This window comes from Furipterus horrens, unplaced genomic scaffold (assembly GCF_987537825.1).
Source record: "Furipterus horrens unplaced genomic scaffold, mFurHor1.1.pri manual_scaffold_1, whole genome shotgun sequence".
Classification (NCBI taxonomy): Eukaryota; Metazoa; Chordata; class Mammalia; order Chiroptera; family Furipteridae; genus Furipterus; species Furipterus horrens.
Window position 1 is genome coordinate 176,267,333 of NW_028327171.1, and position 26,629 is coordinate 176,293,961.

The following is a 26,629-nucleotide window of genomic DNA, read 5'->3' on the forward strand; positions in this document are numbered from 1 at the left end:
ACACAGCTAGTAAGTGACAAAACTTAACCAACATTTTATTATAAAAGGACACTACTTGAAAAGTACTTACCATATCAAAACTCATAATGTTCCATTACCAAAATAATTTTAAAACACTATTTACCTTCTATAGCAGGGCTATACTGAGACATCACATTACTGGCTAGAGTTGGCAAAGAAACTGCCACAAAGACCATGAGGAGGCAGGCGATTTTATATTCTTCTTCTGGACTTATGTTTTCTAAGGGAAAAAATAAGACCAAGATATTTCTTAAAGATTAGTTAAGAGTTGATAATCTAACCAAAAAAAGGCGATTTTGAATTTTTGTATAAGATATTTTATTCAGCCTATACAGAACTGATCAGTTTTGTTACCAGAAATATAGAATAAATATAAATAATATACATTATTATTGGCTATTATCAATCCCTCAGGCATATTTCAAGGAATTCTTTTATTTTTTCTTTTTTTTAAATCCTCACATGAGAATATGTTTTTACTGATATTTAGAGAGGAGGGAAGGGGGTTGGGGTGGAGAGCATCGTTCAGTTGCCTAGTGTATGCGCCCCGACTGGGGATAGATAGAACCTGCAACCTAGGTTATATGCCCTAATCAGTTTGAGTGAACCTGCAACCTTTTGGTGTACAGGATGGCACTCCAACCAACTGACCCACCCCGCATGGGCTTTTTATTTTTTTTTAATTGTAAGATTATAAGGCAAAAAACATAATTTAGGATAATTGGAATCCTAAATTTTCTTATGAGAACTGGTTGAAAAACTATAAAGAAAATCCTATTCACTAGAGTTTAGAAAATTTATTATCTCATGAAATCTTTAATGCTTTTTGTCTAAAATAGATATGAATGTAATTTGAAATTTACTACTTAGAAGATATAAATGTGTAAAGTGGACTGGAGCCCTGACTGGTGTGGTTCATTTGGTTGAGCGTCATCCCACAAGGTGAAAGGTCAGCGGTTCAATTCCGGATCAGGGCACATGCCTGGGTTGCAGGGAAGGTCCCCAATCAATGTTTCCCTCCCTCTTCTTCTCCCTCCCTTCTCCTATCTCTACAAATAAATAAATAAAATCTTTAAAAGAAAAAGACAACAAAGTGGACTGGATTTCCAACCTCTCCATTTTAGAAGACAGACAGAACCAGCCACACATGAAAATAACTAGTATTACCCTAAGACTTTTAAGATACAACCCTTTGTAAAGTATTTACTGTAATGTGAACTACAACTGTGGCTTATCTAGTACCTGGCAACTTCTGGTTACCCTACTACTCACCACCACGTATTACTAATAACTGCACATTTAAAAAAAGAGAGAATGTTTTTAAAATTTGGTTGAGTATAAAAAATATAGCCGTAGCTAATGAAGTAACAGTAGTAATTATCCACATGACTATAATTAACATGCTGCATGAATGACAAAAAGCAGTATTAAATCCAGAAAGAACTGATGCGAAGGGCTTAGGGAGGGCATTTTAGTAGCAGAAAACAGATGAAATGTTATTTACTTATAGACAAATCGAGAAATATCTAGAATATTCTGTGTACTACATTTCAAAGGGCTGGCCTTATAATCTTTAAATGTTTAATATTATATAATAATGCACAGACTCTTTAAGGTTAGAGGCCCTAGTCCAATTAAAAAAGGACACCCTTTCCTAGGTATTACCTAAACCATCTCCATCAGCATACAAATAAATATAGGCATAAATCTTAATTTTCCCACCTCAAAAAATCTTTCTCTTGATTTTACTCTTGCCTCCACCTACTATAATTTTATGTCTTTGCTCTCTTTTATAGTAAAACACTGAGAGAATTTATACTTACCCTAAATCCTTTTCTCCTATTCCTTCGTAAGCCCTTTCTAATCAGCACTTTGCCCTGGAAATTCCACTGACAGTATTCTTATCAGCATAATTCATTAATTACACATAGCTGAGCATTCCCTGTCCACCTTCCTGGAAGCCACTCTCTCCTGATTTTTCTTATCCTTCACTAATCCTTCCTTCTCGGTTTCTTTTTTGGTAGTTCCTCCTCTTTTCTCTGAGCTCTTAAAGCTGAGAGTACCCATGGCTCAGGCCCTATCCTCTTCACCTCCGTCTCTATACTAAATGGATTTAGTAATCTCATTCAATTTTATGGCTAAATTATCTAAATTGTATGATGACTAGGTTGTAACATAAACTCCACGATACAGGACCCTTTTTGTCTTTTCTCCATTAATACATTCTACCTAACTACCAAAAAAAAAAAGACAAAAGAATGACATAAAGTAGGCATTTGAATGAATAGATAAATATCACATCTATATCTGTGTTGCCCTCAGAGAAGGAAAACTCTGACTCGAAAAAACCTCTGCTGCCTTGCGGCATACCTCTTCAGGGGAAAGGCTAAGGGAGTAAACCCCGACAGAAAATCCGGAGCCGGAGTCCCTAAGGCGGTTTGACGTTGTAGTCAACACCGGCAACTCCTGCGGCGCAACTGAAGCCAAGCTGTATTGACTCCGTCTTTCCCTTGGACCCTTCAGCTTGGACCCTTCAGCTGCGAAGAGAGGGGGGGTCTGCTGCATGGGCAACAGCAGACCCTCCATATCACCCTGCCCAGGCTCTGTAGCTTCAGCTTCACTGGAGAGGACACTCCAGCGTCATCGCAAGATGTCGATTCAACACGGGAGGAGACAGATACCATGTCACTCCCGAGTCGGACTGCACAGCCATTCTCGGCGGTGCAGATAGACTCTTGAGAAGCTACACCATCGTCTCTCGAGACGGACGGCTGCCGACGATCTGTGTTGCCCTGGTAATTTTAACTAACACTATTACACATTTACCAATGCATTGTACCTGATTTTTGTGAAGAGAGAGCTACGACCAGGGCAGGATCAATCTCGCAAGGTAAACCAGCAGCAGAGGATAACTCATACACATTCATTGCAACCTGAAGGCAAAAAAAAAAAAAAAAAAAAAAAAAGAATTACAAAGTAAGAAATATTCTAAGAAATTTCTGAGGAGTCTCACTTGAGTAAGAAAAGATACACTGTTTAGATCAGAATCCGCCTACTAGAACACTAGGGAATTCTGAAAACTTTCCCGAGGCAGGAACTACAGCACAACTAAACTACAATGAACAGATAGATATTTAGTACTTTGTGATGTGCTGATAGTTATATCTTCCTACTGGTAGCCAGTCAAAATTTGTATACTTACCGTGGCAACCTCCAACAGAATCATTCTTAAGTTGCTCTTTTTCTTAGTAGCATGAATGTAAAACATCAAGCCAAAGGAGATGAATAAATGATCAAAAGTGAATCAGAAGTACTGGACTTATGTTTATGTCCATAGTGGCCTAATCATATCATATCTATACATGTGGTAAATTACTTATAATACTATAATTTTAGGGAGTACAGATTTAAAATCTGATCAAGGAATTTCTAATGACTAAAGTAAATTTTTTGGTATCACATTTGGATTTTAAGTATTTAAGATATTCTGACTGCTCCACACCTCGGCTTAAACTATCTCTATAATTGGTTACCTCTGATATTACAATAAAAAAATATATATAGGGTATGTAGTAAAACTGTGTATCTTAAAATAAATGGAAAATGCCACGGATTAAGTTCTAGATAAACATTGATTTGTGATTCATTTTACACTGTACCCACAAAAAATTAACTAAAAATGGATCATAGACCTAATCGTAAATACTAAAACTATAAAATTCTTAGAAGAAAAAGACAGGCATAAATCTTCATGACTTTGGATTAGGCAAAGGTTTCTTAGATAAAAGCAATAATAAAAATAAAAAAAAACTGGACTCCATCAAAATTAAAAGTTCTGTGCTTCAGAAGACACTACGATGAAAAAAACAACAGAATACAAAAGATCTGCAAATCCCATATCTATTAATGAATTGGTATCCAAAGTATATAAAGAACCCTTATATCTCAAAATTAAAAGACAACCAATCTGAAAAAAGAGCAAAAGGACCTGAATGGACATTTCTCCAAAGAAGACATACAAATAACCAATAGCACATGAAAAGATGTTCAACGTATCTGCCACCAGGAAAGTGCAAATCTAAACAATGAGATTTCACACACACAGTGTGCACCATTTTACACACACTAGAGTGGCTATAATTAAGACAACAGATAACTAGTATTGATGAGGATATAGAGAAATTGAAACTGTCATAAACTGCTGGTGGAAATGCAAAATGGTACAACCACTGTAAAACCAATTTGGTAGTTTTTTAAAAGGATTAACACAGTTTCCATGTGACCCAGCTATTCCTCTCCTGAACTATACCCAGGAGAAATGAAAGCATACGTCCACACAAAAGCTTGTACATGAATATTTTTAAGAGCATTATTTATAATGGCCCAAAAGTGAAACAGTTCAAATGCCCATCAATTAATGAATGGATAAATAAAAAATGTGGTACACAGCCAGACAATGGAACGTTATTTGGCAAAAGAAAATGAAGTACTGATGCATGCTATATGAATAAACCTTAAAAGCATTACGTTAAATGAAAGAAATGAGTACAAGTCTATACAGTTAATGACTTATATGATGTGACAAGAATAGGCAAACCTATAGAGACAGAGCTGGGGAATGGGAAGAAATGGAAAATGACTGCTAATGAGTGCAAGGTTTCTTGTTAGGGTTATGAAAATGATCTACAATTAAGTGGTGATAGCTGCACAACTCGGTGACTATACTAAGATCCACTGAATTGTATACTTGAAACAGATTTTATTATAGGTGAATTTTACCTCAATAAAAAAGAAAGAAAAATACCATATGATATCACCTAATACAGGAAACTAAAGAACAACACAAACAAAAGAACTAAATAGAACAAAGAGCAGAATAGCAGTCAATAGGGGGGAGGGGGGAGGGAGAGAAGGGGGATAAGTAAGGGAAGGGTTTAGTCAAAGAACATATATGAATGACTCATGGACATGGACAACGGGGAGGGATATGATTGCGGGAGAGGGGGTGGGTTGGGTGAGGGAGAGAAATTGGGAGAAAAGGGGACAACTGTAATTGAAAAACCAAAAAAAGAATGTAAAAAAAAAAAAAAAACTATTAACAAACATATTTGGTTTTTTAAAAAACAGTAAGTTTTTTTTAAGCCTGCTGGAATTTAAATACAATTTCATCAAGTGCTAAGAGAATTGGATGGTTGCTCAGAATATTAATAAGTATTCTCATGATCTGCACACCAGTGTCTTCTCAAAGACAAATTCATCTTTAATGTTTTCTTAACTTCTTTCTACAGTGTTTTCACTTAAAAAATAATTTGCACTATAAATACAGAGTTTCCAATCATAAAACCATAGGACAATTATTGATCTCATATATTTATTCTGTGCAAAGCACTGTGGGAAAAATAAAGAAAACACGGTCTCAGTCTTCATGATGTTTACAATCTAGTATTGATTGAGGAAAAACACAACTATAACACAAGGCAGAATATATTTAAAAAGAAGCTCTCTGGTAACACTTAAACAAAAACCTTTGTGATCGCTTGGGGATTGAGGAATGTTTCTTAGAAGATGGCAAATGAATCATCAGGCCTTAAATGAGAAGCAGAATCTCAAAAAGTAGAAAGAGAAAACAGAAAGATTTTCAGGTAGAATAAATTAGAGGACAAAGATGTGAGAATGCACACAGATCTGGTTATCTCATAAGGATGCATATGAAGAAAAAAGGGGTAGAGTTAAGAAAGGGAACAGAGTGGGAGAAGGATAGAACTGTGGTAGATAAGCCTTAAGTTTGAGAAGAGACTTGAGTGTCATACAAGAGTTGAGACATAACTTTTTTCTGTCATTGGTTTTCAAAATATGAAAATCAGAAAATAACCATCCCAAGAAATGTAGTAACTTAAAATGCATAGCTATGAGCTGACATGTCACTTACCAGATGTGTCACCAGTGGTAAATCATTGCTAGCGTTAGATCAGTGGTTGGACATTATGATCAATAAATTTTCAAGACAGAAGTTGTAGACTCATGGCTACCAACTTTCTATCTTATATTTATTAATTAAAAAGCAGGATATTGAAAAATTTAAATTTATAGCCTACAATCAACGTTCTTTTATAAGATTTAATATCAATTTAAAAAACTGATTGCATTTGTCTCTCTTTAAAACAAAACAACTCTCATTTTACTCTCTCATCTTCCTCACTGTGCTTATGACCATGTATAAACAGTTTTCTGTTTAAGGGGAAAAAAAATCAGTATCAACCCATTTTACATTGCAACATGTTACCAAGGAAGATTAACTTTCAAAATGCCTGTGTAGTATTTTGGTGCTGAGCTGTCAAACATACATTTTCAAAGGCAAGCATACTAACTAATTAGTCTGAACTAGAAACTTTACAGTAGTTTATGATTTATTAAATTTTACTTCATATCTAACATATATTTCACTTAAAAAACTGTAAAATCCAAATAAAGTTTTATTACCTTCATATCAGTTTCCCTTGGAATGTGATCCTTGAAGTCTTCAATTGAACTTACAAGAAAAGGAATGTGGTAGGACAAGACCTAGGCAGGACAACAAATAAGAATACAGCATTATTTTTAAATGACAACCTCTAAATTTATGAAATATTACCATTTGAGTACTTCTCATTTTTATAAAAATTATTTTACTTTATCTGTTTTCATATAATTTTCTCAAGTACTAAGATACACAGAAATGAAATGTATATGCTCAATGCCAAACCAAGTATAACCAAATGATAAATGCTTTAATGAAGAGTAAAGCTGAAAAAGTAGGTCAATAGCAAGTATTACCTCCTGAATTTCAATCCAAAACAAAAAATATATTTAAGGTCCTGACTGATGTGGCTCAGTGGGTTGAGCATCTTCCCACAAACCAAAAGATCACCAGAGTTCAATGCCCTGGTCAGGGCACATGTCTGAGTTGCTCCCCCCGCCCCTTCCCCTCTCTCTAAAAACACTGGGTTAGCCAAAAAGTTTGTTCAGCCAACCCAATATTTTGGTGTTTTTTGTAAGATGGCTCTAGTAGTGCTTAGTTATCTTTACCTTCATTCGAAGCAATTTTTGTTAAGATTGTATTGGGACAGCTGTCGTATCAGAGTGCATTTAAAAAAAAAACTTATCAAAGTTTGTGAATTTTGGTGTAGCCATTTTAATATTGAAGATGGAAGAAAATACGCAACATTCTGGACATACTATGCTTTATTATTTCAAGAAAGGTAAAAATGCAACCGAAATGCAAAAAAAGATATGTGCAGTGTATGGAGAAGGTGCTGTGTGTGACTGGTCAAATGTGTCAAAAGCAGTTTGTGAAGTTTCGTGCTGAAGATTTCTTGCTGGACAATGCTCAGTTGAAGTTGATAATGACCAAATTGAGACAATTAATTGAGAACAATCAACATTATACCACACAGCAGAGAGCTGACATACTAAAAAAGTTACTGGTGAAAAAGAAAAATATGTCTTTTATTTTACAAAAAAAACTAAACAAACTTTTTGGCCAACCCAACAAATAAATAAATAAAATCCTAAAAAAAAATACATTTAGGTATCTTTAATTTCTATATACTTTATTTTAAATAACCATGAAAACTGGAATTTTATTATATCACTGCCAATTATAAATTTAAGGAGTAACTTTTAATTTCTGGGAAATGAAAAGATATTACTTGGATATAGGATATGTACTTATAATGGTATCTTACATCTCTAAGTGCTTCTTGTGCCAATGAGCGGAAGGATAAAATTACACCAATTATTGTCATCCTCTTCAAGACACTGTCAACAGCTAAATTTGAAGGAAGGGGATAAGAGAAGAAAAGAGTGTGAATTGGATTCTTTCTTAACCTTGGAGAAAACTCTTAGTTATAAAATTCTCATGATAAAAGGCCCAACTAATAGCAATTTGATTATAACAAATGATTAAAGAGGCAAATGCTTTGAAAGTTGATACTAAAATTAAGGAAATTATAGTTTACTGCAAATGGGGTATACTATTCTTTAAAGTGGTTTAGATGGTTCACCAGAATCTTGAAACAATCACGAAAGTAGCTACCTGTAATCGGATCTCAGAAATGTTTTAGGTAGGAGAAAAGAGAGACTAGGGGAAGAAAGAGGAAGCTGATCAGAGTGCATATAAGGTAAATGCTCAAATGGCCCCAGAACTAGGAGATGCTAAATTCTTAAATTGCTGAGGTCTGGAGAATCCAGAAATAAAAAGTGACTATTGAGATCATGGGCAGTTTTCACAAGCTCAGGTTGCTAAACATTATGAATGAATTTGATCACTTACATTTTGTTTACAGAGCATTACTCTAAAAATTGTTACTACACATTCAATATTAAAACCTGGTTAACAAAACCAAGGGAAAGATTAGAAGAATCAATAACTTCCTATTTTAAAAAAACCAACGAACATTTATTAACTTACTCCCCATACACAAGGCACTGTACTATGTGATAAGAATACAAATATAAACAGAATAATAATCTAGACTTTAAGTAACAGTCTAAACTGTCAAAAAACTAAGAAAATATCATATTTGAGAAATATATATATAATTTGTATATACATAACAAATTTCTAGAAAGATTTATAGAAAACTGTTGTTATCTTTGAGTAGGAATAGAGAATTGTTTGACTTTCTAACTCCTATGTAGTTTGTTTAAACCTTTTACCATAGCATCTTTTATCATAACACTCAGGGCATAATGAAAACCAAAATGTGACGAGAATTTAAAACAGCAGTGCTAACAAAATGATGTAGGACACAAATATGTTATAAATTCCACATGAGCAAAAACCAGTGCCATTAATCTTTTTACCTATCCCTAGCACTCTCTAGAGTGCCTGAGAACCAGAATATCAGAAGATGTTCAATGAAATGGTCACTCAAGTAATGAGGCTAGAAAACAGTTACTATCCAGAAAAGGAGAAAAGAGATGAGAGTAAAAAGATTTAACTGAGAAAATGTCACCCAAATTGGGCAAAAAACAGAAGGGCATTCCAGGCCTGAAAACAAAAGAAGAACCCAGAAAAAAGAATAGAAGAAAAATAAGGTAGATAATCAGAAAACAAGTAGTGTGGCATCTTATATTATCCCAGATTGTTGCCCAGAACTTAATCAAATACATTTGCAAAAACTGTAGCCTACAACCTCCTCTTAAATATGTGTAGCAATGACACATTAAAAGTTCTGATAAGTTTCATAGTAAGAAATATTGTTTACCTTATTATTTAATGGATTATTTACCCATCTTATTTGACCACTGGCACCTTTCCCTTATTTCCCATAGTTTCCATTAACATTCTGCTATGGTCTGAATGTCTGTGTTCTCACAAAATTCATATGCATGTATTGAAATCCTAACCCCCAAAGCTGATCGTTTTAGGAAGCAGGCCTTTGGAATTTGTTAAGCCATGACTGGAGCTCTCATGAATTCAATTAGTGGGTTATAAGAGGCTTCAGAGAGAGCCCTAGCCCCTTTATCACCTGAGATTTCAATGAGAAGTCTACAACTCTGATGAAGACCCTATACCGACCATGTCAACACCATTATCTTGAACTTTCACACCTGTGGGTAATAAATTTGTTGTTATAAACTACTCATTTATAGAGATTTGTTTTAGCAGCTCAAATGAATAAGACCCATCTTAAGGTACTAATTAATACTAGAGCAGCGGCTATTTGGGTCTTGGGCCAAGCAAAGCAAAACGCAGTGGGAGATAGGAGGGAAAAGGGCTGGATATGAAGTTTATCCAAATAATGGCTTTTGAACACCATGCTAAATAAATTAGACTATCCTTGAAGCAGTAAGTGGGTTATTCAGGGTCTTCAAAAATATAAAGAATGCCCTGATTGGTGCAGGTCAGTAAATTGAATGCCAGCCTGCAAACTAGAGGATCAGTGGTTCGATTCCCAGTCAGGGATATGCCTGGGTTGTAGGCCAGGTCCCCGTTGAGGGCGTGCAAAAGGTAACCACACATTGATGTTGCTCTCCCTCTCTTTCTCCCTTCCCCTTGCTCTAAAAATAAATAAATCTTTTAAAAATATACAAAGAATGATATGAAAAGAATTATGTTTAAAAATATGACTTGAAATGTTGGAGATAGGTTAAAAAGGGAAGCCTGAATGTTAAGAAGCCATGACTATAGTTCACAGAATGATGACAAAGCCTTAAACAAGAACCACATGATAGATTTGGGTTTTAAGAATTATGATCTGAAGTAGGAGTTAAAAGCTCAAACACCTATAGCAGGTAACATAAAATAGTGAAATAGACAAGGTAAAAGATAGAATAGTGAGTAGGAAATACTGGAGAAAAATTTCTAAAGGTGATAACTGCAACTTAGTTCCAGCCAATCAATGCTATGTTGGTTTTTTGGGGGGGGAAGCCAGATGTTGATTTTTATGCAAAATATCATTTTAACAATAACCAATTTCTCTCAATTTAACACAGCATAGGGCCAAAACAAGACCGACTAATTACAAACTCTGATCTGCAAGATATAGCTATTAGATATAGAATGTGATGACAGGAAGAATCAGGGAAGGTACCCAAATTTTCTTGTGTGAGTCACTAGGTGGATGGCAAGAAAGGTAATAAAATGGTCAATTAAAAACGAATATCAGCCTTTTTCTCCTCACCCACTTACACCTCCCATGAGGGAAAGGTCCTTCCCATTCCAGAGACATTGTGAAGTATCGGTGGGCCATACACCTGAACATGTCTAACCATGTTTCTCAAACTTTAGTGCAAATCAGCAATGTGGTTCCGTAGGTCTGGGGTGAGACCCAGTAACTTACAGTCTTAATGAGCTCCTAGGTGATGCGTTGCTTGTTGCTTCTGTTTAATGAACCACACTTTGAGAACCCTTGGTCAAACTAGCACTTGGTGTTAAACATATGGAGCTCAATAGTCAAGGGTGAAGATGAATATGTAACACATATTGATAAATAAGTCTGGATACATTTTCCCAACAGGATTATAGAACAATGACTCAAAAACAAAACAAAACAAAACAAAAAAACCTGGCAGAAGTATTGGCAAATTAAAAGTATAAAAATAAATACAGAAAATAAAAATAAGAGAAACACTACAGAGAAATCAACTAGAGTAAGAGGAAAAAGGACTACATTTTCCTAATGGGAAATTTGCCATACTACAGTATACTGAGAGTAGAAAATTGGGAAGACAAAATCATGAATATAAGCTCGTCAAAAAGTTTAGCAACATGAAGAGTGACAGGATAAATAAGAAGGTTTAACAACAGACTTAAGAAGTGTGATGTCACTAGCAGTATCTGGCTTCCAAGGAGCAGAACACTTTTGGGATCAGGGAAGTTGCTTAGGATGATGAATACAGCAGAAAGTCAAGGGTATGACAGTACAGAGGAGAAAGAATTAAAATCACTAACCACATTCTGTAGTTCAGATTGAATATGTTAAGTAAAGCCAGAAGAGGCTGATTAGAAAACTCGAGTCATCAAAGTTTCAATAAGCTAGAACCAGAAGTTTAAGAGGCATGAAGGAGTGGGAGAGCTGGAAGATAACAACTTTGGTCTGAGAGTGGAGTTTCAAATTCAAAATTTTACCAGTGGAACAGCTTCAGGTGATAATAACATCCAAAGTGTTGATAAAGTGAAAGTCTTTAAAGGCAACTTGTAGGTCTATAGTTGAAGGCAAGATCAGGGCAAAAGTGAGTGGAATGAATTACAAAAAGGAAAAATCACTACAGGAACACTAGAAAATAGAAGTCTGGAATAGGGAACCAGTATAGAAATAAATCTAGTCCCAAGGAACAGTGTCAGAGACTAAGAAGTAAGGGGCAGGACATTGTTAAATTTGCTTAAGTCACATGGTTAGAAAGCCTAAAACTGAAAATTAATTCCAGATGCCTCCCAATTCAGTTACTTTTAATAAATAATATTGCTTTTTCTTTTTAAGGGTATTTAAAAGAACGTGTTTGTTGACTGAAAATCAAACTGCTTTAAAAGTATATGAACTTATGGATATGGTGTGAAGGAAGCACAAACGTAGAGATCAGAGACAAAAGAGAGTATTCTGAAAAACAGTTCAACTGAAACAGCAGCTTTCTCTAGTCCCTTAAATAAGCCACTTTCAAGCAGAATTTTTTTTTCCCAAATCACACACACACGAAAATAATAAAAAATTCCATTTAAAGACAAATTTGATATATATGGGCCACTACGACAACAATTTATCTTTTGATTTTGGTGAATTTCACAGCTCATGAATCACCACTACTATACACAAAATTCAAGTAAACAGAATCTAGATAAAGGATTACCAATTTTATTTTGAAAACCTATAAATTCTGCTTGTATTTTTAACAACTTATATTTTGTTTCAATTCCACAAATAGGGAGTTAAACTAACAGTAAGCAGGCATTGAACAGTGCAGTGGCTTAGTTGCTTCTAACCAGATGATACCATCAAATGCCGTTTATTAGTAGAACACTGTCTAGGGTTAAGGCTAGTGGGGTAGACATATGAGTATTTAAAAAAGGAAGAAACATGAAAAATATAAAAAATGTTAAGAATCAACAAAAAACTAGAAAAGTATATAGTAAAGCAATGAACAAAAGAGATCAAATAGATATTTAATAATTGCCTGCTAAATATTTTTCACATTCCTCTTGCTTATAATGCTATCAAGTCAATTCTTTCTTTTTCTTTTTTTTTTTAATTTCATTTTTTTCAACATATCATACAGTAAGCCTGACCTTTTTTTTCCCCTTTTGGTGTACAGCTCTAGAGAAAAAGATTAACATGTGTAAATGTGTGTAATCACCATCACCACTGTGGTGAACAGTTTCCTCAACCCCCAAAACTCCCTCATTGCCTTTTTTATGGTTCTGGCAACTACTGATCTGTTCTACACGGCAAACTGCAGCATAATTTCATACTATTGTGTATTAAATAAGCTTCTATTTTTTAAAGCAAGATTAGATAACCTAATAAGGTGATCCTCTAAATCATTTTATACTTTCTAAAATTTGACAGATTTGTAAAACATTTAAAAGAAAAATATCAAAAGCCAGATATGTTAACATATACGGCTTTATTTTTTATTTGGGAAAATAAACCTGGTTTCTCAAACACAGAGAGTACTTTATTTGGAATTTCACTAATTTTTTAATGTTGGGAAGGCTTTTAAATGAATCAATAAGGAGTATGACTTTAAAATAATTTTTAATTATAATTTTGAGTTCAAGTACAAAAAGCAAGTGAAAATAAAATTAACTTACATTTAAAATAGCTATCTGGCTAAACACACTTTATTAAATAATTAAGATTCACTATTATTTCACAATGTACCTCCCACAAAGACTCAATGTCAATTGTAAAAAAGACATTAAAAACTTTTTTAAAAAAGGACTTTTTTAAAGTTGCAGGCTCGGGTGTTTTCATGCAATGAATACTAATTAGCAATAAAGGAACAAATTACTGATTCATTTAACACAGATGGATGAATCTCAAAAACATGCTAAAGAAATCAGACACAAAAAGAGCATGATTTTGTTTATATGAAGCTCTAGAACAGCAAATTTAATTTATGGTGATAGAAATCAGGTAAGTTGTCTGGATTTGAGGGGTGGGGGTAAGAAACTGACTATATAAAGGCACCTAAGGAAACTCTCTGAGGTGATGGAATTGCTCTATATCATGATTATGGTAATAGTTACATGGATGCATCCATCTGTCAAAATTCATCACACAGTTCACTTAAATGTGTGCATTTTATTATATGTAAATTTTACCTCAATCAAGTTGATTTTCAGACAGTCACAGATTCAAATGTTAATTGTCCTTTAGTCTAAATTAATTTGGATTTATTATATTAAATTTAATGGACTTGTGAACTAACTGATAATAATATTCATTAAATACCTCATACAGTACTGAATATGGTAAAAAAAGAAAATTATGAAACATACCTAAAGGACCCTTGGACTAAAACATTTTAAGTTCTCTCTTCATAAGCTAAAGTACTGTTCACAATTTACTACAATATTTATATTTACAAATTTTGAGTAAAAGCTAAATACTTCTGGTCTTCTTACTACTTATAAAAAGTATTATAAGTTACCCACATGACAGTCTTTTAAAGAGTGCAGCCATCTGGTCTGGTTTGTCAAAGCTGGTCCTCATTTGCGTTAGCACATCAACATTCTCCACCACAAGTTTCTAAAAAAAAAAAAGAAAAATCCCAGGTCAGGCACAGACCTCCTTGTGTTAATGAGATAAGAGTATGCTTGGAAACTACAGCCTGGCATATAGGAAATACCATTCATGAAATCCAGATGCTCTATTATGTATATTTTTGTTGTTGTTTTACTAAGGGAATCTTAAAATTTACATAGTCTTAATGTTTTCTTCAGTTTTCATATTCAAAAAGAGTTCAGAAAAAAAAAGCAATAAAGTAAGTAGTAGGATGAAGGACTATTTTATCCTTACACACAGAACAGCATCAATAATAAAAAAGCAGACACTGAAGTGGATATAGAAAGCAATAAATGCCATTAAAAAAAAAGCTTGCTGAAGTTAAAGCTGGTTAAAGATAGCTTAGAGTTCATTGCTGGATATATACAATCAGAAGGAGAATAACTTATTGGGGTATGGTACCACTTCATGGGGATTATAATAGAGCAGTATTTTCCAACACAAATTATCAAATGGAAGTGTCAACTATCTACCTCCTTTTTCAGGGACCACTGAGAATGGAAAGAGAATAGAAAGAAGAAAGAGAATGAAGGATAACTATTCAGGAAAAGTATAATTCATTAAACAATGTCTTCCTTAAAAAATATATTGAAAAGGTAATTTAGTTTAAAAATTATAATTAAGATGAATGTAATTAATTTGATTCTGGGAGAAACAACAGACATATGTATTTGGAAAGTCTAGATATATGTATTTGAAATATCCAGAGAGGAAGCCTGGATTTGGATGTATGTAGTTCTAAATACATATACCCAGGCTTCATCCCTGTATATTTCAATTCAGCAGGTCTAGGGGCAAAGACATTGCAAGCACACTGTTAAAGTGCCATAGTGGTTTTGTTATGAGCCAAAGGCTAACGACAAGTGTTTTGAGGGTAGCATGAAAAACTATACAGCAAATCTATAAAAGTCATTTTTCCTATACTAGTACGAATTTGGTTTAGGTTACTTGATATTACTTCAGATTATTTCTCTTTATGCTCCCAATCAAATGTTCAACTTCAGTGAAATTTATTTGCCAAGTCAATTTCCATACACTAATTAGACTGCCTGTTCTCTCTGGCGCCAATTCAATACTTGTCCCATTCTACAACTTGATTCAACCAACATATGCTCAAACTAAATGCCCAATCCTGACAGTGCTCATGTATCTTTAACATAATATCACATGTCAGCAAATCAAAGATACCACTGAATTTTAAATGTACCATTATCTTATATGCCAGTAAGGAAAAAAAAAACCATCAATTAAACTGAAATGTTTTCTAATCATTTGACTGTAAGATTCATACAATTTTAGAAATATTAATACAGGATAACTGTTTTAGAATCAATGAATTATAGTATATACTTAATAGTAGTAATCATTTTTAAGCTCTTGTACTAGGCAATTTACAAACAATCCCATTTACTCTGATACAAATGAGATAGAGAATATTCCAATTTTACAACTGAGGAGACTAAGCCTCAGAGAAGTTAGATGACTTGCCCAAAGTAGCAAAGATACTGAATAGTAAAATTTACAATCTGAATATAGGTATGTCTGATTTAAACATCCAACCCCTTACTCCCTAAATAAATGGTTCCCAATCTTCAGTGTACATCAGAATGATCAGAATGATCTGGAAACTTACTAATTAAAACACACATTGCTGGGTCCCAGCCCCATATATATGATGATTTAGCAGGTCTGAGAACCAAAAACTGTACATTTTAAAATAAATTCCAAGGTAATGGAATTGTTCCCAGCTGATGATCTGGGAACAATTCTTAAGTACCATTAACCTAAAGCATTTGTTAGTGTTCTATTCTTTTTAAGAATTATGTCTCCTCCTCAAAGTATAGTTTGTATATATATTTTTCTTTTCTCCCTCAATTGTATCCAGAAACAAAACTCTATATATATTTAAATCCATTGATTAATATCACTGATAAATGAAATGAGAGCTAGAATACTAGAAATTACCAACTAAATGGTTTAGAACAAGCTGAGACAAATCACGTGAAACAAATCAAGAATACTAAAAGAAAAAAAATGGTTTCCTGTTAAAAAAAATTATATTGACACAATTCATATTTCAATTTCCTACTCCATTTGAGATAAAATAAAAAGTTTCTAGGACTCTGTGAAGAACTAACGAACTGATCTGTGAAATGCCAAAACAATTCTTTTGGCAGGATTGGAAGAATAAATACTCAACAGGCACAACTCCAAATGAAACACCCCAAGAATTTTAGTAGGAAAGAAGACTGGTTGTTTTCTTCTCCAGAAAGTAATAAACATGTTTTACCACAAGTACACATGCAGTACTGACTATGTCTGACACACGATTTACTCACAACCATTAAATACAAAGATGCTCTCCTTTTTTTTTTTTTTATTGGCACAAACTTTACTGTTTTAAACAAAAAGATCCTCAGCTAACACAGAAAATAAAACAATCAGGGTCATCTTTTAGATAACAAAGATGCAAGCATGTAACGTTTAGTTTGTCAATTTAGAAAATAAAAGCTAAGAAGTTACAGAATGATTTTTAAAACATTTTAATTACCCTAAAACATTTTATGCACTAATTTCAAAAAGACTAAAATGCTATTTGAGGTATCTTCATGCTCTAATGTGGATAGTATGGGCTACAATGTCTTCAGAGGCATATCTGTTAATATTTTAAATTTTTTTCATATTCTTTGATCCACTTTCAGATATTTTCCTACAGAAAGGCTCAAATAAGTATGTAAACTAGGTTGGAAATGCTGGTTAAATGTAGAGAATTCTTTCTATTTATATATGTGTGTGTTCTTCTTTAAAGAATTTTTTTTTATACTCTCTCGGGGTTTTAAAATGTTCATACATACATCTGCTTCCTCTAGGATTTGAGGAAAAGAATAAAAAGCCATAAACCTACAATAACAGAAGAAATAACAGAGGAAACAAAAGCAAATGAGAGATGCCAAGAAATGGAAATGTGCAAAGAATACACAGAAATGAGAAATGTGTTCTACACAGCTGTAGAATGCAAGCTAATGACTGTCTCAGAAATTGTAGGCAGTGGCATAGAAAGGAAGACCTGAGGCTGAAAACAGGAGTTATTACATGTCTGTATGGGGGGGGCTGTTATACATAACAACTTATCTCTGAAGCAATGTCAACAAGGAAGACTCTAAATTCAGGAATACCGGGAACAGAAGGCAGGGGGTGCGGAGGAGAAAGGGAGAGAGAGAGGAGGCCAGGGGCGGGTAGAGGGAGAGAGAGAGAGAAAATATAAGAATCCTGTCAGCCAGTCAGAAGTACTAAACCTCCTACCTCCACCCTCTACTCATCTCCAATGGACTTTCACTCTCCACCTGGAGGTCACTATTTTGAAAAATTACTCACAGAAGTCATTTGCAGCCTAGGACGAACATACCTTTCTCCAGAGAGAATTGTTATTAGCTTCTGCCAAGCACCTTAGGGCACTGCCAATCTAGGACCACCTTAATCCAGGTTCAACACTCGAGATTCATCAGAAAAAGAGAGCAACACAAACAGGGCTGCAAATCCTGTAGAGGGGTGAGTCATTTCTGGTTCACTGTTACCCTAAAGGTCTAACTCTCTGGGATATCTATGTAAAACGGGTGAAAAAGAATATAAGCAGACTTCCCCCTCCCCACCTTGGGCAGGCTTTGGGTTTTGTTTACAAATCTGCTTACCTGACAAGGCCACCAAAATTACGGATCAATGTTACAGATCAGCAAATGTCCTCAGGTCAATACTGGTTTCTAATGCTAGGCTTGTATCTTTGAATTCTCACATTCTCCTCAATTCTGGCCAAAAAATACTTATCTTTTTAGCTCTTCTTTAAATAACATTCTTTTTCTTTATATATCTCACAGGGTTTTAAAATTTTCTTAGGAGATAAGGTGGTTTAAATAACCCTGCCTACCAATACTGAAAGCGAAACTCCGTATGTTATTTTGTTTCTGGAATTTCATGTATTAAGTTATCCTAAAGAAAGCAATTGTATAGGACACTGAAAAATGTAAAACAATCAGAATTATCATTGACAAACTGAGTACTTCTGGAGAGTTAATTCAATGAGATAGAATAGTATACAACCTGAGTACTTCTGGAGATTTAATTCAATGAGATAGACTAGTATACAACACATTGTCTACGCCAAACACCATTATATACCATCAGAAGATTTCTTACGTAATAAAAGAATACCCATAGAAGTGTATGTGCCTCAGTAAACAGAGGCTGAGACTACAAAGTCATGTAGTCACAATGACTATTTTATTCACTCAGCAAAATACTATTAATCTTCCAGGAATTGGCTTATCCTGTGTATTTGCTTGATTTTCAGTAAATCAGATTACTATCTGTAAACCCCCACCCCAAAAAACAAAGATGCTATTAAAAGATCATGCTTCGTGAATGCAGACAGCAATGTGGTAGTTGTGGTGGAAAGGGGGGTGATAACACAACACAATAAAAAGACCATGCTAGTGTTATAACTTCATTTATATGACAGCTTTTAAGTCAGGGTAAAGTAATTAACATGCTAGGCTTGCTGCTCATTTTCTTGAAATGTTTTTTAGGAATTCATATTTATAAGCTAAAATAAATAAATACTGCATTACCTTAAGTTCAGCAACTTGTGATGAAATATGCCACATAAGGCTCTCACTTAGAAACTTCATACCATATGGGCCTAGTAGTTCTGATAAGGACCTCATTTCTGAAAGGAAATGTAATTAATTTTATACTTTAACAGAGCAAATACTTTAAGAAAAAGTACAACACACCCTGAAACAGTATATTATAGCAGCAAAAATTATAGAAGCATTATATTCTTAATGCAAAAATCTTGAGAAGTCTCTAAAGTAAAAAAAAAAAAGTTAGACAAATGCAAAGGGAAGTCCAAGATATACTGTATGATTATGCATATAATTGAATGAAAACAGAATAAAATCAAAAGCCAAAAAGCCAAGGTTTCTTCATTCTCTAAACATTGCATAGTATTATTCACCTGATATGTCAGAATATTCCTCTGCATTGAATGTTAATTCATTTTCTGTAGGTAAGTTCACAAATGCTTTCATTGCAGGGAAATAAGCTATATGACCATTGCTGACTTGTCTTAACAAAGTTTCCAAATACCTAAGAAGAAAAGTAAATGTGTAATCGGAAGAAACTGTTTAATTCAAAATTTATTATGGTATACATTCTTGCATATAATTTTAAGTTGGCTGATGACATGAATGAGCACCTATCCATAAAAAATAACTTTCCCAAGTAGTTCATTACAAAGAAACTATATCACTTCAGATTTCCAAATGTGTTCCTTACCAATTTGTGTATAGACTTGTAATGGTTGGCTCTCCGTGACTGTCTAAATGTTGTGTTTGTTGAAGAAGAACGTTATTAAATACTCTTGTAATATCAATTTGCACATAGTTTTCTATTGACTGAAGTACAGTCATGTATGCTCTTACACTTGTTAGAAGCTCTGATGGTTTTGCAATTTCTTGTGTGGCTTGATTATACATAGTCATTCCAACAATTGACCTGAGGCAAAAAAAAAAGAGTAAGAAATGAGTTCTGATTTTTGCATGTATACAAGGAGGCCATTCAACCTGCTGATCATTATATTAAATAAGCAATAAAATTAATTTTAAATGCAATTTTTTACAAAGCCATGAAATTACTATCATTATCTTCCAAAGAAACAACCTAAAAAACAGAATGACTACCTAAAAGCTACTATAAAATGGGAATTAATTAAAGTGATTTAAAAAATTCTAAAGACATCAGTAATAAAAATGACTTAAGGATAAAGGCTTTTGATGTAACACATTGTCTGTTGGAAGCACAATAGACTATTTAAGCCACAGCCTGAATTCATTTGGCACTGTTATGTACCAGTAGTTTTTAAGGCTTTATATGTATTAACTATAATTCTCATATTTAGTAACCTTAGTACAGTTATAATTATCACCATTTCACAAATGAACTAAGACTCAAACCTCAAGTAAATTGGTCAAGGTCACTTTGTTTGGAATTGGCGGGTGCAGGGTTTGGCATCACTTCTGCCTAACTAAAGTGCTGCCACTCAACAAAATGCACTATAGTCAAAACAAGACAACCTCATTATTCTTTAATCATTTATAGCACATGAAACACAGTTCTGTTTAGTTTATATCCCAAGAAACTGCATAAGCTGAAAAAGAAACACAAATTTTGAAAGTACTTTCCTCTACACGATCTTTTCCTACATTGGCCACCTCTATTTCATAAAAAGTCACAAAGTATTAGATTTGCAAAGCTCTTAATCCTGTATTTGTAAGGACAAATCCTTAAAACAGACAAACCTCATCACTAGAAACAGTCCAAGAAGACAAATTCAAGACAAAACTGTGATCCTTGTATATATATATAGCCCCTAAGTCCTAAAATTGTGCTCAAGTGATCAACAGAAATCAACCATACAAGCAATACATGGTGGGAGAAAGACCTTTCCCAGGTAAATAAGTTTACAGCCTCGGTTTGATCCTGATCACTAAGGAGAGAGATGTTTGGTAAAAAAGAGTATCTGCTTCTCTGTGGATTAATGGACCAGAGTACATATTTACAGAAAAACATGGGAGCTGTAAACCGAACCCTACCTTCCTCCTACCACTTTACCGCACCTACCTAATTGAGAACAATAAATACCAGAGGGCATAATGTCTCTCTGGTTTAAATCCTACATAGCATTCTGAGTTTTACTGTCAGGATGACTGCCTTACTAAAGGACAGCAACACTTCTGTTCAGCGTCAGACCCTTCCCTAGCCAGCTGAGGACTTAACATTCAATCTAGTGCCCACTTACAGTCTCCCATTTTACCCTCTAATCGTTGCCGTCTCCTCACCAACTACAGCTTGAAGCTTTACTGTTTCATTACCAATCACAGCACTTAACACAATGTTATGTATATGGTGCAAATACTACCTGTTAACGACTACAAAACTTTTAAAAAATCTTTGACAAATATTGTTTTATTAAGTTGCTTTAAGGCCTTTAAGACAAACTTGTCAGATCAGTAATTTTTTTAATAGTTTATTTTTACTGTATTTTTTCCATACCATTTATCTCCCCATATCCTCTTTGACCTTCACCCACCCTCCTCCCCTCCTGCAATAAAATCAATAATTTCTTTAATAAGTATGTAACTTTAGAAAAGGGATTAAGAAACATTTATAAAGGTGAAAGTTTCTGACTTCTCACATGCAATACCATTTCAAGAAACAATATATATAACTCATAAAGCTCTAAAAAGAACTGAATGCCTCAGGAGTCTAGAATTCTATTGGCATAACAGCATACATTTAAATTTGATCTAATCCTGAGGTTTTCAAACATTTAAATGTGACCCCCTGCAAGATATGTATCCAGCAGCACAACTCAGTACATACATGTGTACACACAAAGCTAAAAGTGTCATGAAGCAATATTATATTTACTACATTCAGTGCACTAATATTTTTCTTCTTCTTTCTTTCCTTCCCTCTCTCTTCTTTCTTTCTTGAAATGTTTATTACAACCTTCTAATCTGATTTCATGACCAAAATGGACTGCCATCTGCCATGAAATACACTGATTTGCTCCAATTTTCTCATTTTTCTTAAAAGGGAAGCTAAAGCTCACTGAAATTAACTGGCTTGACCAACGTTACAACTAGTTAATAATAACAAGTATGAGAAATCTGAGGAACTGAAATAATTCCCAGTTAACTATTTTCATACTTCCCAATTCATTATTTTTTATATTATACTGATTCTACTAATGCTTTTCCTCATAAAAGGAAATACTGTATAACTATGAAGAATTAATATAACAAACTCATTAAGTGAACAAACAAAAACAGTTTATGTTCTTTCTTACTTAGTAAAGCGGATTTCCAGATGAGAAGTCAAATATTCTCGTGGGGTAAAGGTATGTTCCCAAACCACCATGTTTGGTACATAATTTATAGAGAAACACAACTCTGAAAGTGCAGTGTGCAATTTATCAAGGCTGAAAAAACAGTAATAAACAGTAAACAAAATGTTCAACATTTCATAACAACAATACAATATTAATTTTATAAACATATCAGATCTTATTTCAGGATAATAATCACAGAATTCAGCTTCTCTCCTAAACTGACAAAGTTCAAAATCTTTAAAGATATCCCTAACATATGAGAGCATCAATTGCATCATTTAAAGATAAGCAGTATTTGTTTGCATCTTCAGATGACGACTATATTGACTTACTACACAAGAAAAGAGCTTATTCCACACTAATAAAGAGAATCATTTCCAACTCCTATTGTACTTTCTGTTGTGGAGGAAGAAAGTTGTCTACAAAATGGCAAATAGCTGCTCAACGTAGGAAGCAAGGAGATAGGAAATTTGCTTTAAGCAAAAAAATATTCACCTATTATTGCTCACCCATGCCTCCCCTCTAAGTAGACAAACAGCCCTAAATGCTAACTATTCTGATATATCCATTTTAAGATAATGGTATCAGCTATATATGACAACATTCCCAAATAAAGTCTCAGATATCTGATTTTAAATAAATAGAAAATAAGAGATTTCTTATAGTATACGCCTACGTTTTTAGACAGATTTCTGGCCTTCAGTATTCTGTATATAAAGATAAGACAATATAATCTATTACATTATTTTTTTCAAAAACCCCGAAGTCTGCATTTTGAGATTCAATAAGTACTAAATAGTCAAGTTCACAAAGGTAAAAAAATAATAATTATAATGACTGGGAAATGGAGAATTTATAATTACTAACTTTTCCTCAGGACTAATGCCAAAATGAAAAATAAAAAAAACTATAGCAATAAGATATATAATAAAAGTGTATGGCTTACTTGGTCACTACCAGCCTGTTTTTCCTCATGCTCTCAACTCCTGGCTTTTCTCTTTCAGGTTCCCCTTTCTTACCAGTTTGTTTTTTTGACTTCTTATTCACTGCTTGACTAATGGTTTTGGCACAATGCTTGGGCAGCAACTAAATTTAAAAAGAATAAAATCTCACATTACACCAATTACTTTGAAAACACATTAACTATTCAAGTAAACCTTAGAGGAATCCAGATGATGCAGGAAATATCATGTTAGCACTAAGAACAGAGATATAAATAAAGAGTAGGATTTACCTAGCTTAGGGAGCCTAAGCTTGGTGGAAAACAGAAATAGGGAAATTTTGTGTGAAAAAACGCTTCACACGGGACGTTATATCAACACTGCACTTTAAAGGATGAGTAAAAACAGACTAGGCAAGCAAAGAACAAGAAAGAACATTTTACTGGGAGAAAAAGGGCCTAAGAAGAACAAAACTATGTTAGGACATGATGTGTTCAGAATCTAGTGAGAATTACTAGGTGATGAAGCCTAAGTGCAGGTAGAACAGAGAACTGTAACTATCAGGAGAAGGGACTTAAATGCCAACCTAAGGGTTGGACTTTTCATTGTAAGTAATCCTAAAGACAGTGGCAACTTTTTTTAAAAAACCTAATAATAAAGCTTCAAAACAAGAGATAATGAGATTTACTAAATCTGAGAATAGAAAAATGGAAAATAAAATAACTGGCTAACAGATAATTTTCTTGCCTTCATACATAAATTTCCTATCTGTAAGGAAACATTGAAATTATTACCTGGTCACTAAGGGTACATTGTTCTGTGCAAATATCAGTGATAAGATTTCTAGCTTGTTTGGCCATTTCATCCAGGAACATATTACATAAGGAAAGACTGCGATCGCCAATATGATGTCGCTGTTAAAGCAGAATTAATGATAACAGTTACAGAAAATAGTTTGAAACAAAACACTTTTTAAATAAACATGGAAAATAAGTTAAAGTCTATTGTACAATAAGGAGTGGGGTTAGAGATTATTACATACATTATTTCTGTGCTGCTAAAATAAATGTAAGATAATATAAAAGAATACAAAAATACTTAAACATGCGAAGTAAACTTCCTCGGTCTATCATGATGCCTTACAATGTATTTATTTAAATTGCCCCTTAAAACTTTAAAGGGGGTGAACAGGCCAGATACAATTAAATGTTGGTTCACTTAAGATTTCAAATTACAAATAGAGTTTGCTTAAGCAAATTCTGACTCCTGAAAGATAAAACATCTCTTGCTATCGCATTTTCCTGATAAAAAGAACACTGAACTAGCATTGCTTCGAATTTACTAGACTAACTTATTTAAAGCACAGGGCTGATTTCACCATTCCCCTTCAATGGCTCAGAAATGCTAAGACTGGAAAACAAAAACAGTAATGTTTCTTAATGGGTCACAAGTCTCTCAATGATCTGCCCTCTGCCTCCAGCTGCAGTACTGAGAAAAGACTTCAAGACAATGGCAGAAGCAGAGGAACTACTCAGCGGACTTAACAATAATTCAGGCAAAAGATGATGTGGCTTGGACAGGAGGAGAAGAGTTTGGATATAACTCTACAGTTGCACAACACTATGGAGGTAATTAATGCCACTGAACTATACATTTGAAAATAATTAAAACGACACATTTTTTGTTAGATATTTTTTAATCACAAAAAATTTTAAGGACTTTTAAAAAACGGGGTAAAGATCAAATTGTTGAAAATTTTAAATGCCTGGCTGAGAAAGTTTTTACCTCCTTCACTTGCAATAGAGAACCACTCATGATTCTTTAAGAGGCACTCTGGTGGCATTGTACTACATAGATTTAAAGGCAGAAAATACTCAAGAGTACATATAGAGAACATTAAAAATCTGATCTAACATAGTGACAAAAGCAATGGAAAGTAGAGGATGGATTCAAGGAATGATACCACACAAATAAAATTAATTGGATATGACTGGTAATTTAATGAAAAAGATTATGGTAAGGAAAAAATAATAGTATATCTTAGGTATATAAAGCTTGGGGAAAAAATCTATTAAATCTAAACACTATAAATCTATTAAAACTGGGTGTTAATATCCTCACAGCTATTAATCCTAAATGCTCTCCCTAATAAACTTCTAGAAGGCCAATCTCTGTCTCAGAGTCTGCTTCCAATGAAATACTGGAATACCATCTTCAACAGATATTACCTAATGCTTAAAAATATTAATAATGCTACTGCTATCTATAAGTTTCTTTTCTATAAGTTCTATAGTTTTAAGGGACTCAACACAATTAAATTATAAAGAAATACACTGTTTAATTTTAACCTATATTCTTACCACATTTATACAGTGATATTTGTTCCCTAAAGATCAGAATTCTGAATACCTTTTGAATATAGTTAGTATCAATAAAATCACTGATTACTTCAATTATTCAATAACTCTGTGTGCCTGCATGCCAGTGTGTATGTCTTACAAATACCAGCAAACCTAGATTCTACTTACTATATCTACTGTATTGGCAAGTCAATGAAATTCCTCTTTGACATGTTTATGTTTAGTCACTAATCTGTGCATTCTATTTTCAAGTCTTTTCAATGATAGTTTAAAAGGAAAAGTAAGCATGCAAAATCAATTACTACATATAACTGTACCATAAATATTATTACCTGACCCACCATTTATTTTAATAAAGGTGATTTCAAGTGACCTTAATATGTTCTGATAAATATTTATACATCCATCCAAATAAATATTACATCTATTGTATATACATCAAATAACTACTCAAGCATTCTTCTGATTCTACATAGGGATGCATTAGATGGGAAGCTAGATTAGGTAATCATGACTTTGTGAACATTTGGTCAGCTACGGCTTGGTTTAGTTTATTCTGCATGCCATATAAATCAGAATACTACTCTGAAATTACCTCTTCTGGACACAGTTCATGTGTGCAACTCATAAAATGAGTGCAAAGCAGTGGAAATGCAATTGAGTATCTTGACTGAGAGGGTAACTCCAAACACTGTTGAAACATCTTCTCAAAAGCACGACTATAAAAACTATATATAATGAAAAACAATATTAAAAATTAGAATCAATTTTTATAGTTAAAATTTTCATGATATAGTATCTTATAATTAATCTGATTCAAGTAAATAACAGTCATCAACTGGTAGTATTACTCCCTTAAGAGAATGGTAATTTTCCAAAGAAAATCTCTTACAAACACCAATAATCATTCCAGAGTAACAAAAATATTATTTGTATAACATTACAAAAATTTTTTAAAGCTTTAACAGAAAATAAACCGTATCTATAGCATATGAACCTATGATATTCAAATCTCACATCATCAAATTTCAACAAAAGCCCTGACTGATGTGGCTCAGTGGGTTGGGCATCGTCCCACAAACCGAAAGGTCG

General features: G+C 33.6%; 1 protein-coding gene across 2 annotated transcripts in view; it reads right to left on the reverse strand.

Moving 5' to 3' along the window:
- Positions 1-26,629, reverse strand: part of NCKAP1 (NCK associated protein 1) — a 95,684-nt gene that overhangs the window by 3,562 nt on the left and 65,493 nt on the right. Inside the window, exons 17-28 of one of the 2 annotated variants that reach the window (XM_090281419.1) lie at positions 26,133-26,265; positions 23,972-24,091; positions 23,183-23,322; positions 22,195-22,326; positions 19,620-19,838; positions 19,300-19,430; positions 18,911-19,008; positions 14,159-14,252; positions 7,746-7,828; positions 6,502-6,582; positions 2,861-2,954; positions 125-241 (exon numbers count right to left, since the gene is read on the reverse strand). In XM_090281419.1, the coding sequence (XP_090137545.1) occupies positions 125-241; positions 2,861-2,954; positions 6,502-6,582; positions 7,746-7,828; positions 14,159-14,252; positions 18,911-19,008; positions 19,300-19,430; positions 19,620-19,838; positions 22,195-22,326; positions 23,183-23,322; positions 23,972-24,091; positions 26,133-26,265 (1,442 nt within the window). The remainder of the gene's footprint in view (positions 1-124; positions 242-2,860; positions 2,955-6,501; positions 6,583-7,745; positions 7,829-14,158; positions 14,253-18,910; positions 19,009-19,299; positions 19,431-19,619; positions 19,839-22,194; positions 22,327-23,182; positions 23,323-23,971; positions 24,092-26,132; positions 26,266-26,629) is intronic. The other variant, XM_090281428.1, reaches the window with a different exon arrangement.